Consider the following 16,034-nt stretch of genomic DNA (forward strand, 5'->3'; position numbering starts at 1 on the left):
AAATCCAAAAACAAGACTTCTGATTTAAGATGGCAGTTAAGACATTCGTACCTTCTATCTGAAATTACCCTGGAACAGCAAGGAGAATAAGAGCTAGAGATGTAATCACATCTTCAATGAGACTAGAAGTCCTGTAACCCCAAATCAAAATACTTGAGAAATGGTTGTCACTTGTAAATTGGAAGAAATTAAAAGAGTGTGCTGGTAGAAAGCGGTCTCAGATGGAGCTGGCAGAACAAGGAGAGCTGGATCTCCCGTTTACAGTGGGATCAGGATGCATAGGAAGGCAGTGAGACCTTCCTTGGACTGTTTGGCAATATGAGCTAGCAAGAAAGGAAGAGCAAAGGAGGAAACACGCAGAGACACCATCTTTACAGGAAGCACTCTCTTGGGGAGGCAAGAAGAAGTAATGGCTAACCACCTTTTTCTTGCTTGTTCTTACACACGTTCTCTCTGTTTCCCACATAAACATGTACAAAGCACGGTCATAAAGAGCTTCTTGTGTGCCAGGGAGACTATCTCCTGGTCCAGAACACAGCCTTGTTTCTTCCTTCCCCAGTCTCCTTGCAAATAACTGATTTGGGAGAAAAGAAACAGGGAATGCCGAGTGACAAAGAACCCATGAGAAAACTGTACTGGCCTAAAAAATTTAATAAAACAATCACTTTTTAAAAATAAGGGACAAAGTTAATTGGCCCAAGAGCTAGGAAGAAATAGTAAAAGAACAATATATGATGAATTATAATCTGGCAGAGCTCAAGAAAGAACAGAAAGAACAATAAAATCAGAGAAATAAAAGACCATGTTGGAAGCAAAAAGGAGTGATTTATTCAATTATCTTTGCGTAATATAATTATCAAATATAAAATATTTCAATATTGTTGAAAACTCAGTAGAGGACATGATAATAGGCTTTTGAAAGTTGGTCAAAGTGGAATGGGAATGAAAGGCAATGACACAAGTGCTTAATTATAGTTCTGGAAAGAGTTCACCATTAGAACAGAAAAATATTCGAACACAGGACTTAAGGAAACTGCACAACCGAAGGAAACATGGGTTCTGCAGATTGAGGCGTTACACAGTGAGGAAAAACTAACTTCTAGTCAGCAACATTTTTACATACTAGTTTTTTAAAAATTGAATTTCACAGGTAAGGAATGTGTTCTTTGCTCCTCCCAGTAAAATGATCAACTTATCTATAGGGAGTGCTGGGGGAAGGATCAGATATTGTTAAGGAATATATAGCATTACAGGAGAGTGGTACAAAACCTGTAAGTCATCAGGAGAAAGAAAGTGTGACCGCAAAGCCAAATTGTCAATTGACAACCGTTTTTGAACAATGCAAGAACTCAAGGTAATTAGTACTCGTAAGTTTTCTTTTTATGAACTCTGAGATGAATATCAGCCATGTAGTGCATGAGCAGAGATGATACAGCAAAAGGACTGGTAGGGAACATAGTAGGAATAAGACCAAGATAACTGAGATTTGTAGGTACAAATTACAATAGAACTATAACAACGTAGAAATAACTAATAAAAGTCAGGTTTGAAAGAGAAACACTTGAACTAAATTTAATATATTTAACCAAAATCAGGCAGTGGAGAGGAGGTAAGAAGTCGTAGAACTATGTTAAATTTCTTGTCCTAAAGAAAATCAGATGGGACTAAAGATGAGAGAACAAAAATTTTTATGATGGCTCTCTTTACACTTGCCAAAACTGAAAACATACACGGGGTCTTTATAAAAACTGACCACATCCTAGATCCCAAGAAACAACTAAGAGCTGTCACATAGATGATGTTCTTTGACCCAAACCTTTTTGGTTTCTTCTGTGGAAGTGGTCTTAGTATAGTCGGCAGCATCAGCATCATGGGAACTTGTCAGAAATGCAAGTTCAGAGGCCCCACACCACATCGACTGAATCGGAAACCCGGGGGGAGAAGCCCCCCAGTCGCTGTTGGTCAGTGTTTATAAATATTGCATTTATAGTTTTTCTTATTCCCAATTGTAAAGAATGCCGTGACAAACATTTTTGTTCCTTCAGGTTTGGTCTCCTATCTGATCATCTCTTTAGGCTAGGAAATTACCAAATCAAAGAATGTTCTGTAGGACTTTAGGTAACTTTTTCTTTATTGCTGGTTATTAGAGGTGAAAATTAAAATTAGGTTTTTTCTCTTTAGAAATATCTTTTTGTTCACGGGAAACAAGATTGTCTTCTTATCCGAAAAGATGAAACCAACCGGGTTACTTTCAAAAGACAACCAAGTGACCACTACAGACTAATGAGTAGAATCAATAAGAACGTGATTTTGGCACTTTTAACTTTGACAAGTTCTGCATTTCTGCTGTTTCAGTTGTACTACTACAAGCACTATTTATCAGCAAAGGTAACTTTTTTCTCCTTGCTCATCATTAGGATTCATTTCAGCGGTGTATTTTCCTAACATACTTTTCTTTTGCAGTACATAAAATTAATAAGTTTTTCAGATCCTTGCGGAAATATTTCTTACTGAGATTCTCATCTTTGTGGGGTGATTATAACTGTGAGTGCTCATTCAGTCTGTATTTATGTTTACTTGTTATATCCAGGGCACTTTGTAGGAATACAGAGATAAATAGAATGCAGGTCCTACTCTCAGGGAACTCATATATAAGTTGATAGTGACAACAGCAGTAGTTCTTGAGTCTGAGGCCTTTAAAGCCCTGAGTTGGAATCCTCATTTTGTTGTTTGGCTTTCAGCAAGTTACTTAAGTTCTTTGAGTCTCAATTTCTTTACATGGGGCTAATAGTAACTTTGCTGGATGAGATATTAGGTTGGTACCAAAGTAATTGCGGTTTCAAAGGTTAAAAATAATTGCAAAAACCGCACCGCAATTACTTTTGCACCAACCTACTATAATGCATCTAACTTGGTGTCTGATACTTGTAGATGCTCAGAAGACTGTCGTATTAATAGCTTATGTCTTCTAGTGCTTTTAAGGTTTCCACTGGAATTTCATAAATTAAATCGTATTTCATTATTTTAGTGTTCATATGAGCTCACATTTATTACTTTTTCCTAAATAAGTGAAGCCCTGTGTATGTTAAGGTTCTTGCGCAAGATGGCCAAGTTCAGGTCCTATAACTTGCGTCTTCACTCATCACGCTACTGCGGTGTGTAAACAAGTACGTTCAACAAAATCCTGTAAGATTGATGAGAAGATATGAAATGAGATGGCTTTGAGGAATGCTGAATCACAACAGAAAATTATAAAATACTGATGCGTTAGTGGAGGGAAGACAGTCAATGAACTGTGCTTGTGTAAAGCACTGAGTGAACCAAACTTGAATGATATTCTTGACTTATTCCCATAAGCCACACCAGTGCCTGCAGTAATCAGGTATTCTCATTACTGAGGAGACCACTTACAGGGTTCTGTGCAAGGATGTCTTACGTTGCATTCTATTTGGTAACCTGTGTGTGTTTGGCTAAAAGCCAGGGAAAGGGAATTGAAAGGACAGTTTGGATTTCAAGTCGGGCAGTAGTCATTCACGGTGAACAATGTAATGTCATATACCATTATTAGAAGTAGAAATAAATCTTGTAGCCAGGTAATGTGCAACAAAGGTTTTCGAAATGTTTTGAGTTGGTCAGTTACTTGCTAAAATCATACAAAAACCATGATTTTCTTTGCTATTCTTTGACTATTGGCTAGTTCCATCTTGCTCTGAAGGATAATTTACAGGTCATTGCTGGAGGAAAAGTATTATTTGTGATAGTCTGATTTAGCATAGTAAACTTTAATAAATGCTATTGCTCCTCTTTTCCCGTCCCACCCTTCCATGTCCCCCAACTCCTGCCATTATCCAGGAGAAATGTGAAAGAATTTTTTTTTATTAGAATTGGAGGATATTTTTTTATTCTTTCATTTATTCTCTGACTTTAGACTGTACAGATTTTCTGGCCAAACAGTATTGATTATTAAAAAATAGCTTTCCCACCATTGCAGATTACATTTATGAGTTCTATCCACTAACCCCTTCCGTGATGGGAGTAAATGTGTTTCTACGGGAAGGAAAAGCGCTGAGATACAGAAGGGGAAGGCTGCCTGGAGTGTGGGTGAATTTGCTGTGGTTAGCGTTTGTGATCCTTAGGTTTGCAAATTTATAAACAATTTTAAAAGATCAGTTATTGCAGACTTCATTTTTTTTTTTTAAGTATTACTGTTTGATTCTATATAGCAATGAGTAGCGATCATGAGGAATTAAGAATTTGTTTTTTTTGGTTTCTGTCAGAAACTGATTCTTGGATACTGTCTTTCAAAAATAACAAGATTTTTGGGGTGGCCAGATAGCTCAGTTGGTTAGAGCATGAGCGCTTAACAACAGGGTTGCTGGTTCAATTCCCACATGGGCCTTGTAAACGACGACTGGACTTAGAGCTGAGCTGTTCGACTTAGAGCTGAGCTGTGTCCTCCACACCTGGATTGAAGTCCAACGACTTGGAACTGATGGGCCCTGGAGAAACACACTGTTCCCCAATAAAAAAAAAAAACTACACGATTTTCCCTTAAATCTTTACCTATTGCCCAGATGCTTTTTCTTTCATGGCATATCTTCATTTAACTCATTTATCAGTGGAGTTCTGTAGCCACCAGACTTTTTCTACCAGTCCTTTTGGGCATCTGATTCCATCTCTCCTCTTATTTATTTATTTCACTTAAATTTTCACTCCAAATATCCCATAGACAATGCTTCAAAATATATTTAGGCTTTTTTTAACCTCTTGACTTTAACGTTATGGCATTTCTTTTAGAACATTCAGTCATTCATTTGTCAATTATTTGTTGAGGACTTACTGTGTGCCAAGCACAATACTACGCTATGAGACAAAATGACGAATCAGTGTAATCCTTGCTGTCTAGGGACTTGTAAATTGGGGAAGTTTGGGATCAAAGGGGAGAGGCTTTAAGAAACTTATAAAGAGACATATAAACAAATGACAACAATGTTATACGTTACTTCTCCTTCAAAGCACACAACATAAAACCCTGTTCTGGCTACTTCACTAATTAAAGCTTAAGAACTCTTCTGTCCTTTAATCTCTAGATTTTGCAGTCCTCCTCCGTACAGCTATTAGAGTTATATTTTCTTAGGTACAAATCTGATCTAGTTATTCTCTGCATAGCATACCTGTGGAAAGATCTAAACTCCTTAGCATGGTATGGTGTAGAGTCTCTGTTTGCCCTCCAGGTCCTCTGCTCACCATTCCCTGTGCCTTGCGAGGCTGGCCTCTGAGGACTGCATCAGCTGAGCTGCCTTGCCCTTTGTTACGTAATGAGGAACTGCTGGATAACCTACTTAGGAGGGTTATGATTGGCTATTTCATGGATGAACTTATATTTTGAGGTGGTCTTATAGAATGAGTAGGCATTCTCTAGGTGAAGAAGGATGGGAGGGCCATTACAAAAAGAGGAAACAGCCTATTCAAAGAGAATGAGCTATATGGCTATCTTAAAGAGGTGCATAAGAGGTAGAAACCAAAGGAAGAACAAAGGTCCTGAGGCAGAAATATGCCTCATAGTTTTGAGACCACCAAAGAGATCAGTGTGGCTGTAGAAAATTATTGGGGGTGGCATGGGGGTGGGAATATTGGGTAAGGTTAGAGAGTTCCATATTGTTTAGGGGCCTGTAAGACAAAAGGACAAGCTTTTATTCTGAGATAGACTAGGAACCACAGGAAGGTTTTGAGCTGATATTTGACATGATCTGACTTTATTTTAAAAAGAAGTAGACTGGATACTCTGTTGAGAATAGGTTGTAGGGGCAAGAGCTGAAACACAAAGACCAGTTAGCAGGTGATTCTAGTAATTTACATGAGCTGATGATGGTTTGGACCAGGGAGTTAGTGGTGGAGTTCGTAAGAAATGGAAGGTGGAGCTATCATGATTTGTTGATGGGCTAGATTTAGGGTATGAAAGACAAAAAAGAGTCAGGGATAACTAGTATTTTAGGCCTAGATAATTGGAAGGGAGTCACTGTTTACTGAGATGGGAAAGACTGGAAGAAACAAGTCTGAGAGTGAACATCAGGAGTTTTGGGGTGTTTTTTGTTTTTGTACATGTAAAGTTTGAGATGCCTATTTGACATCCACATGTAGAAAGTGAATAGACAGTTGGCTATATATACGTCTGGAATTCAAAGGACTGGTATGGTTGGGAATGTAAATTGGGAGTTGTAAGCATACAGATGGTATTTAAAGCCACAGGAGTAGCTAAGTTAGTTACCAAGGAAGTGAACATAGAACAAATAAGAGAAAAGTCTCGGGGCCTGACCTTTGGGTGCCTCCAATATGTCAGGGAGGTGAGAAGAACGAGGAAATGAGGCCAAGACGACTGAGGAGTCAGAGAAAACTATCAGTAAAACCAGAAGTACGGCGACCCTGAGTGCCAATTGAATGAAACGTTTGAGTGAGGGAGAAACAATCAACAATTCTGGGCAGATCAAGTAAGACAAGGATGGAGTAAATGTTAAGCTCAAGAGAATTCACGTAAGGAGAGGAATTAGAGGCAGTGAATACAGACAGCCCATTAGGAGTTTTGCTGTAAAGGGGGACAGAAAATTGTTAGTTGGGAAAAGAGGAGTCAAGAGGGTTTTTTGTGTGTGTTTTTTAATTAAGATAGAAGAGATAATATCTTGTTTTTATACTAAACGGAATTACAAAGCTGCCTCTTTGTTGTTTTTCCCCAAATATCCTCAGTATAAAAATGTTACTGTCTAAGTTGCTGAGCTTGTGAGGAAGGACCAATCCTGATTCAACCTTAGTTACCCAGTATATCCCTCCTTCCCTCCAATTGACAATCGCTTATTAAGCATTTACTAATTACCAACCATCATGCCAGGCACTGGCAATACACAGGAGAAATAAGATGTGTGCCCTGCCCTTGAGTTTGAGATTTAGGGTGAGATGAATCTCCATTTTAGAAACTTGGAGCACATTTCATTTTTAGGGTGAGACTATTCTGATTATTCGTAAACATGCTCCTCTCTATACCTTACAGATAAGAACACATTGAAGGCATAGGAAACCTCTTTGGTTCTTTGAACGTGAAATATTCTTCCTCTTTTCTTTAGACCATCAGACAGTCTTTCTCCTGTTCCTTTTAAAGTATTTGGGGGCTTATCAAATGAAAATGGAGTCTGAATATTTCTGAAAATATTTTTGATAACTCAGCACTTAAAATTATGGTGCATGTTAGGGAAGGTGTGGGCACTGGAGCTACTATAAAACAGCAATAATGCCTACTTTGCAGGATTGTTATGTGGGATAGATGGGAATACATAATTCATGTATGGAAATATCAAACACGGTGCACTTAGGAGCTGCTCAATAAATATTATTATACTTTCTTATCACCTTGCCAAGGTGCATCCTCGTAAACACCAACTCAGTGTGTGGAGATTAAGTTGAGGTTAGGGATGTGGAGCTAAATGGATAAGCCCCAATTCCAAAGAGATAGCGAAAAGTTCACTATTCGTTGGTGGAAATTAGTTAGTTTAGAGATGTTCGCCATATATACCTTAGTGTTTAATAACATACTGCACTCTGTCAGTGTTTTCCATCTTGGGTAGCTGTATTATGTAACTGTAGAATTCTTAGCTCATGGCTGTATGAAAATAGGTATTTGGTGAATACTTTTTAATAATTATGAGCCAGTGATAAAGTTTGAATCTCATGCCTATCCTAAATGTAATGTTGCATGCCGAGCTTTGGATTTACTAAAATGTTCTTTTGTTATCTTCCTAGAATGGAGCTGGTTTATCAAAATCCAAAGGAAGCCGAATTGGGTTTGATAGCATACAGTGGGTACGTACAAGAAGCACGAAATTACTAAAGTATACTGTTCAATAAGTTCATTCGTTTTACATACTCAGTAAGTGTTTGTTGAATGATGACAATGACAATCGCTACCTTTGGTGAGGAGTGGGGTAGGTGGTAAAGGGAAAGTGCTTTACATGCAGCATCTCACTTAGTTCTCACGGAAACTTGTTAACAAGTCAGCATAGATTGTTATCCTCAGTTCACATGGAGAGGTTCAGGTTAGTTTGCTAATAAATGACTGAGTCCCGAGTCTGTTTGCCTCCAATCCTCATTCACTGATCTATGGTGCTTCCCCAAATGAATAAATATGTGAATACGAATTGAACTATAAAATGATGAGGAATAAAAATCTATTCAACATGTTTCCTTTATAAGATAAGGGAAACTAGTGATATATACAATATATCCCTGGTTTGGTTTATAAATTTCAGAGCCTGCACATTTATAAAATATATTTTCTTACCTTTTCTCTAACTCAACTTAGAATGAAAAACAATGCTCGGTTATTAATAAAAAATTACATTTATCCCATTAGTATACGTTTTGGATATGACCAGATAGTTCTTGTAGATGTACTTCAATCCTTGGCTTCTCTTTAACCAGAGACCTGTGAGGCTTTAGATGAGAAGTGGGTTTCAAATCACCAAGCAGCAGTAAAGTACTGGTGATAATTGATTTTACGTCATTGCTAACGCCGATTGGATTTGAACCACTGTTCAAAAGGTGAAGTCTGGGTTATCCTATTATCAGACTCTTCAACTATCAAATCTACAAGTATCAGTGTGAACTTTTAGTTTATTAAAAATAGCACGTGTTTTGCTCTGTGGACTTGGGGTAGTCTGAGGGGAAAGGGAAGTATGATACCCCTGTGACATACTCGCCAGTCACAATTATAGTCTAGCAGATGAAATAAAAAGGGGCATTTTGTGCATTTTGTCTAGCCCTGCTCTACCTCCATCCCATCCTTAAGAAAAATACACACGTAATATTTGGACCAAATTTATTGTCCTGTGAGTGAAATAATGTGTTGAGGTTTGAAATTCAGTACTTAACAGCTGGCCAATACACCATCTGAAGATAATGGGGGTGCTTTATCATAAATTGTAACATTTAAAATGTGATGATACTTGTGGTAATACAAACTTTCCAAGTTTGCCATTTATTGAGAGTTTTCATATGTGCACTGGCAGAGCATGTTCGGAAAAAGTTTTAAAGCTGTAATAGGTTCAGTGGGACAGAAGACTTGATTTCGTCTGGATTAACAAACGGCATTCCCAAAACCTTTAGTACATAAAGCAGTCAGCAGGAGTACAGATTCATTGATATATTTTTTTAATGGAATTTGTATGTCATTTAAAGCTTAACATTACAGAAAAATGTAGGATACTCCATCTTTTTCATTCAGGGAATGACCCTTGAGGTAGAAGAAAATAATGGATTTTTTTTTAAAAAGTTTACTTTCAAAGTAAATGAGCAAAACCTTAAAGAGCAGTGTACTATATTCAGTGAGTTCTTTAATTACATTGCACGGTACTAACAGTTATAATAGTTGCAAAATCACAGGGAAGGGAGAATTACTGAAATACTTTTAGAAGGAATGAAAGTGTAATCTGATCAATAAGTGTGATACTGACTCCTGATAAAATTCTAACATGAATTATTAAACACATGACTTAAGAGCACTTAGCAAAGAAAATGATGATGATTAGGCTTTCACTAAGAACAAGTCCCACCAAGCCCTCTTAGGTTCTGATAAAAGTGTAATACACTGGTAGAGGAATAAGCTATTACAGTGTCAGTGTATCCTCTTTTCAACAAGACATTTTTCTTTCTTGTAAACGAAATGAATTACCAAAGACCAGATGATAACGGTCATGTTGATTTAGAAACTGATTGGATCTAGAGTCTATTGCACATCTGTTTCCAAAGGAGCATTGATAACAACCTGGAAGGCATATTTAGGAAGTGAGTTATAGACTCTCTCCTTAATCCTGCCTTAATCTACATTTATATTAATAATCATGATGAAGCCATAAATGTGTTCATCATGTTAGTATTTAACACCAAGCTGAGAGTCATTCAACAAACATTTATTAAGCACCTTATTTATACTAGTGTCTGTCATCTCATCATCTTGCTTCCAAAACCATTTCTTTCTCTTTTATTGTCCTAGTGTAAAGCACAGAAAGCAATAATATAAAAGGAAAAAACATTAATTAGACTATCAAAATTGAAAACTTCTACTCATCAAAAGACACCATTAAGAAAATGAATAGACATGCCAGAGACTAGGAAATATTTGCAAAACATGCATCAGACAAAAGAGTAGTATCAATGATAAATAAAGAACTTCTACAACTCAGTAATAGTTTTTTTTTTTGTTCATACTTTTTATCAGATTGAGGAAATATTCTATTCTTGGTTTGCTGAGAGTTTTTAATCATGAATATGTATTGACTTTTATGAAATACCTTTTCTATATTGAAATTGTCATAGATTATTCCCCTTTATTCTGTTGATATGATGAATTTCATTGATTTTCAAATGCTGTCCTTTGTTTCTGGAATAAACCTTACTTGGTCATGATACTTACTTTTCTGTTGTTGTTTTCTTTAAACTACTGGAATTGATTTTGTACTGTCTTAAGAATTTTTGCATCTATGTTCATGAAGGGTGGTAGTCTGTAATTTTCTTTCTTTTTTGAAAGGCATACATCCCTTTGAAATCATAATTGCTTTTATTGAAATAGGCTTTTAAGTAATAATGTATACCCTTTCTTCTATTTATCTTTCCTACTCTTAGGTATTATTTAATCCTAAGTGTGATTTAATTTGTTTTCATTCTATTTGAAATTTATTTTTTCACTATCACACTCTATTTAATGCCCAGCAAAATTATATTTAAAAATATTGCAGTATTATCAGAAAATCAAACTATATATGGGAATGGTCAAGCAAGCAGTGTATTTTAGTTGGGGTCTTTTGCTTACAAAAATTATTGAACAGTATTATAAATATGAAGGAGAGTGTCACATACAATTAGTTTTTGATTTTGAAAAGGTTGACATGACTGATTTTTAAAAACTGACAAATCTGGTATTTCCTCTTCCACATTTACTTGAAAAGATTTAGCTAATACCAAGAGAATAATTTGTAAGCTTGAAGTTTTCCTCTCTGATACCACTTTGTCGACAATTGTCTTATCCTTTTGAGGTACAGTTAATTAGTAGCTTACTGTTCTGTACTTTATAATGTGTTGCATATATTTTTACTAATAATTGTTCATCTTCCTCAGTAGATTGTGTACTTCTTGAGAGTAGGGACCATGTATTATTATTTTTTAGGACAATAATAAGGATAGTGTATTAAGTAAACACTGTATATATACTTTATAAAATTAATAAATAAAGTTTAATAAGATAGATTGTTGTATTGGTTTAGTAGAATTAAAGGGATTCTTTTCCTCTCAAACAGCGTGCAGTTAAAAAATTTATTATGCTAACATCCAGCCAAAATGTACCCGTGTTCCTTATTGATCCTTTGCTTCTGGAATTGATTAATAAAAACCTTGAACAAGTCAAAAATACTTCTCATGGCTCCACTTCAGGATGCAACTTTTTCTGTGTTCCAAGAGACTTTACTGCATTTGCACTACAGTATCACCTATGGAAGAATGAGGTAAGATGATCTGCTTTCAGATAATGGAATGTGTCTTTAACGAAAAGCATGGGATGAAACCAGTTTAAAATGTAAAACATGAAAAGTTTTTCTAAAATCTTTTTATAAATTGTATCAGGAATATTTTCAGCTGTAAGTAGCACAAAAGCTTAAGCAAATAAGGGAATTTATTTATTTTTTGTATAAGAGGTTAAAAGGTTGGTTGGTAGCTGCTGGTATTAGTTCAGCTGCTCGCTGACATCAGGGCTGCATCACGGAAGTTCTTGCTTCATTTCCCTCATCGTCACAAGGTAGCTGACATAGCTCCAGGCATCATGTCCACGTTCAAGGCTGGAGGGTGAGAGGAAGGGATGATGATACTGTCCATCCTCTGAAGGCAAAATTTTCTCAGAAGCTTTTGTCCAGAACTACATTCACATGTCTACTTCTTGTGAAGGAAGCTAAAAAGATAGGTATTTAGCATTTCTGTCCGTGTAGCCAGGAAAGTAGGAAGGGATTTGGTGATGAATTTTCAGTACCTGACACATAAGGTGTACGTGAGGGTAGTATCCCCAGTTTATAGTACTATTCTTTCTATTTTGTAAGTGCACAATGCTTGTTTGATACTCGAGTGGGGTGCTTCTTAGGTGTATCCAATAATTCAAACTTATATTTTCATCCTGCTTAGTGGTTATAAGGCAAAAGTCAGACAGTAGTCAAAAACAAAAGGTCTCAATCAAGCATGTCAAAACTTTGCTTACTTTTTTATTTGGAATACCTCTAACTGCCCAATTTCATTATTTTTCATACTGAGGAGTTACTCAAGTAAGAATAAGAAAATTAGCATCGGATTAAATGAACTCAACTAGTTAGTCAGCCACCCATGATGGAATGTGCACTAATTCCTCAGAAGAATCTGTTTTAGTTGTGTTGACCTCTGAGAGGTAGGGATTACACTCCACGGTGATGATGTGGTCAGGGAAAGCAGTATTAGCTCACATTTTCTTGCTTGCCCCAGACTCTTACCCAGGGCCTCAAGAAAATGAGCTTTGACTTATTTCCAGCCTATAGTTTTGTTTTTTTCTTTCCTTCCAGTTTTATGTTTTGAAAATTTTTTACCTTATGGAAAAGAACATGGTATTTTAAATGTAATTTTTATTTTTTAATCAAAATAGTACTAGTACTAAGTTTAAAAAGTCAGATAGTGATGCAAGGCTCATAATGGAAAACAGCAGTGTCTGCCTCGTCTCTCCCCACCCCTTATTTCCACTCATAGAGCCAACCACCTTCAACTCTGTCTACCTTGTTTATCTTCTCTTTTATAAATGAAATGTTTATAGTTCTATTTTTGATATTTTATATTTAGATTATAAATTATGTGAATTTAGCTATTATATCTATTTTGTCACACACACACACACACACACACACACACACACAGTCACTCACACATACTCCCATCATCATCCTAAAATGACTATATCACATTTTGTAGTTAAATTAGTGTTTACCTTATTATGAAAATATAGATTAATCACACAGATTCTATCTAGTTTACTCTGATTATATTTCTTATATAACTTTTTTCTCCTTTGTTGTTTGCTACTTTTCTGTATATCTTTCAATACTCCATGTATGAACTCTGCATCAGAAATATAAAACTCTCAATAAGATCTATCCTATCAGGTAATCTCTCAGTTCAATTTTTATTTTTTTCCCCTTGATGACATATTCCCTAGAGCTCTTGGTCTTTCTGCCCTACTACAGACTGATCTGCTGTGCAGATATTGTTCTGTAACTTCCTTTCACATTTTAGGAATTTCCTCCTAGGAAAGGGTGAGTGGGAGGTTGAAACCTTGCATATCTGAAAATGTTTTCTTTTTATCTATACAGTTGAGTTCTAATCTGACCTATATAGCAGTCAGTTTCTGCTTTGTAACAAGTCACCCCCAAATTTAGTGGCTTAAACAGCATCCATTATGTACCTCATGATTCTCGGACTCAGCAATTAAGGTAGGATTCAGCTGGGCAGTGCTGGTCTCAGCTGTGCTCACTTATGCAGCTGCCAGTCAACTAGGCAGCTCTGCTGCTTCAGGATGGCTGGCTGTCACATGTGGTAGTGGAGGTGGCTGGGCCTTGTAACTTTCATCATCCAGGCAGGCTCAGGCTAGCGTGAGAGAGCAAAAGCATGCAAGGTCTTTGGACATTGTTAAAATATTAAGATTTCTTATCCATTAACATGAAATATGGGTCCTTTAATTTCAGGTGTCCTTTCATGTTCTTTAATAGAATATTCTCATTTTTCTTAAAGATTTTTCACATCTTTTGTAAGATTTATGTCTTGCTACCTTACAGGGTTTTTTTTACAGGGAGGGGGAGGTGGTTAATGTGGATAGTTTTCTTTTTCCAATTCTTTACTGTAGGTGAATGAGAATGCTTTTGGCTTGTATTTTGATCTTGTTTTCCAGCAACTGTAGTGGAATCTGAACTCTATAGATAACTTCCAATAGTTTCTCCCTCCCCTATCCTCTTTCCTCCCTTTCTCTTTCTCTCTTTGAATATAGATCATTGTATTCTCTGCACAAAAAGACAGTTTGTTCTCTTCCAACTCAACAGCTAATTTCTTTTTCTTATGTATTGATTTAGGTAGGAGCCCCCAGGATAGTATTGAATAAAAGTGTTTTCTCTTTCTAAACTTTTTATTACATAGATGTTGGACTTCCAGAATTGATCCTCTCATTTTCTTATCTTTACTCTAAGCTTTTTCATCTCATTTGCTACCTTTTAAACAAAATCATTAACAATGCCATTGATTTTTTTTCCCATATTTTTGCTTGAAATTTTTATGTTTTTATTTTCTAAGAGCTCTGTGTACTCTGTTTCTTATAGTAGCATTCTTGTTTCATGGGTGCAGCTTTGTCTTTTTCGTTCTGCAGATTTTAAAGTTTTGTTTGTTTAAAAAAGTTTTTTGCTCTCTGCTGCATTTTGCTTTTCTAAATCCCTTCTTTCTGGGTGTTTATTTTTTGGTATCGTTATGTGTTTTCTTTGTTTTTCGTGATACAGTTTTTCTACAATGTTTGTTGGTCTTTGTCTTTCATATTTAAGAATGAGGCACTGAAAACCACTTGGAAGCTTTTTTTGTTATGATCAGGCTTCATTAAATGGTGGACTTTACTATAGGGTAATAAGAGCACTCCATCTTTTTCACTGGAGAGACTCCTAAATGTCAGTATTTGTGGGTCATTCCTACTAGACTGCTTGATATCATCATAAAACAAGCCTAAAAAGTTTATAAACCTTTTTTATAAAGATTATTTTGTAATATTCCTTTATTTTCCCAAAAGGAAGTTCGTAGAAATTATAACCTACCTACCTACATAGTCCCCCAAATCAATAGAATGTCTTAACTCTAATATAAGGGAGAAATAAAAGGAAATGTATATTTCAGTGTATAAATGCTGAAGCATGACTACCCTGGAAGACATAATAAAGTAATTCAGATGCTTGCACTTATCTGTAGGATCACTGAGTGTGATAGCTTCAAATGTGATTGAATGATATTGTTGTTACTAATACGATTTTCCAAAATAGTGAACAAGTTTACAACAACGAAAAAGGAAAATTGTCTCCCTTTAACGTGGCTGTGGTATTCCTGAGAAGTAGAGGGCCAGGTAATTATAAACAAGTTTTTCACTATGTGATTATCTGATAGAACATTTGAAATTATGCAGGACACAGTAGATTTTCCTATTTTGGACTGTAGGATGTCTAACATTCCTAGCCTAAGCCTCTAAATGCCAGGTTTGTCCTTTTTGATCATTATGATGACCAAAAATATCCCCACAAATTTCGAAAATGTCTCTTGGACACAGTACCACTTGCCTTGAGAACTAGTACTTTAGAAGAAAGGGAAGATGCCACAATTGGCAAAACCGACATGATCAGAGTCAGTGTAGCAAAAGGTACACTGACAAGAAGCAAAAGGTAGCAATGCCCAGAAAAAGAACACAGATGCATGGTTATCCTTTTATCGGTATGACATCCTATAGAGCCCTTGGTAGTCTTCTTAAACCTGCTCCCAAGGTAGAGCTCAGTAGATCAGTCTGCATGTAATTTTTCTTTATTGAACCATTCTCATGAAGTACACCAACCTCTGCAAAGTCCACTGGGAGTAGATGTGTGCAATCCAGCCTTGACCTGGGCTTTTGCTCTGTCTGATCAGAGCAATTACTTTGTTCTTGACTTCTCTCTCTCTCATGAGTATAAGAAGGTAAGTTATTTCATAGTTCTGCCTATGTCATCTGTCAGCCTTTCTCTCCTCCCACAACCCAAGGTCAGTTTCCTCTTCAAGATCTGGCTTGCCTTTTAAATTTTTCCTGATTAACCAACTTACAATGTCCTTCTTTTATTCTGTATGGTAGATCCTTCTCTGAACTGGCCACTCTCATCTTCGGTCAGTACTTTCTACCTCTTAGGTATACCAAGGAAGAAAAGGAAAAAGAGGAACCCTACAGT

The 16,034-nt window shown here is 36.3% G+C and overlaps 1 protein-coding gene across 8 annotated transcripts in view; it reads left to right on the forward strand.

Annotated features, from left to right (window-relative positions):
- Window positions 1-16,034, forward strand: part of FKTN (fukutin) — a 57,657-nt gene that overhangs the window by 9,279 nt on the left and 32,344 nt on the right. For 5 of the 8 annotated variants that reach the window (XM_019734205.2, XM_019734206.2, XM_019734201.2 and 2 more), the window contains exons 3-5: window positions 2,182-2,388; window positions 7,789-7,848; window positions 11,337-11,540. In XM_019734205.2, coding sequence (XP_019589764.2) covers window positions 2,284-2,388; window positions 7,789-7,848; window positions 11,337-11,540 — 369 coding nt within the window. In that variant the 5' untranslated portion in view covers window positions 2,182-2,283. Of the gene's footprint in view, window positions 1-2,181; window positions 2,389-7,788; window positions 7,849-11,336; window positions 11,541-15,110; window positions 15,191-16,034 lie in introns of those variants that run through there. The other 3 variants (XM_074330787.1, XM_074330788.1, XM_074330789.1) reach the window with 2 other exon arrangements.

The sequence above is a fragment of the Rhinolophus sinicus genome, linkage group LG04, assembly GCF_036562045.2.
Source record: "Rhinolophus sinicus isolate RSC01 linkage group LG04, ASM3656204v1, whole genome shotgun sequence".
Classification (NCBI taxonomy): domain Eukaryota; kingdom Metazoa; phylum Chordata; class Mammalia; order Chiroptera; family Rhinolophidae; genus Rhinolophus; species Rhinolophus sinicus.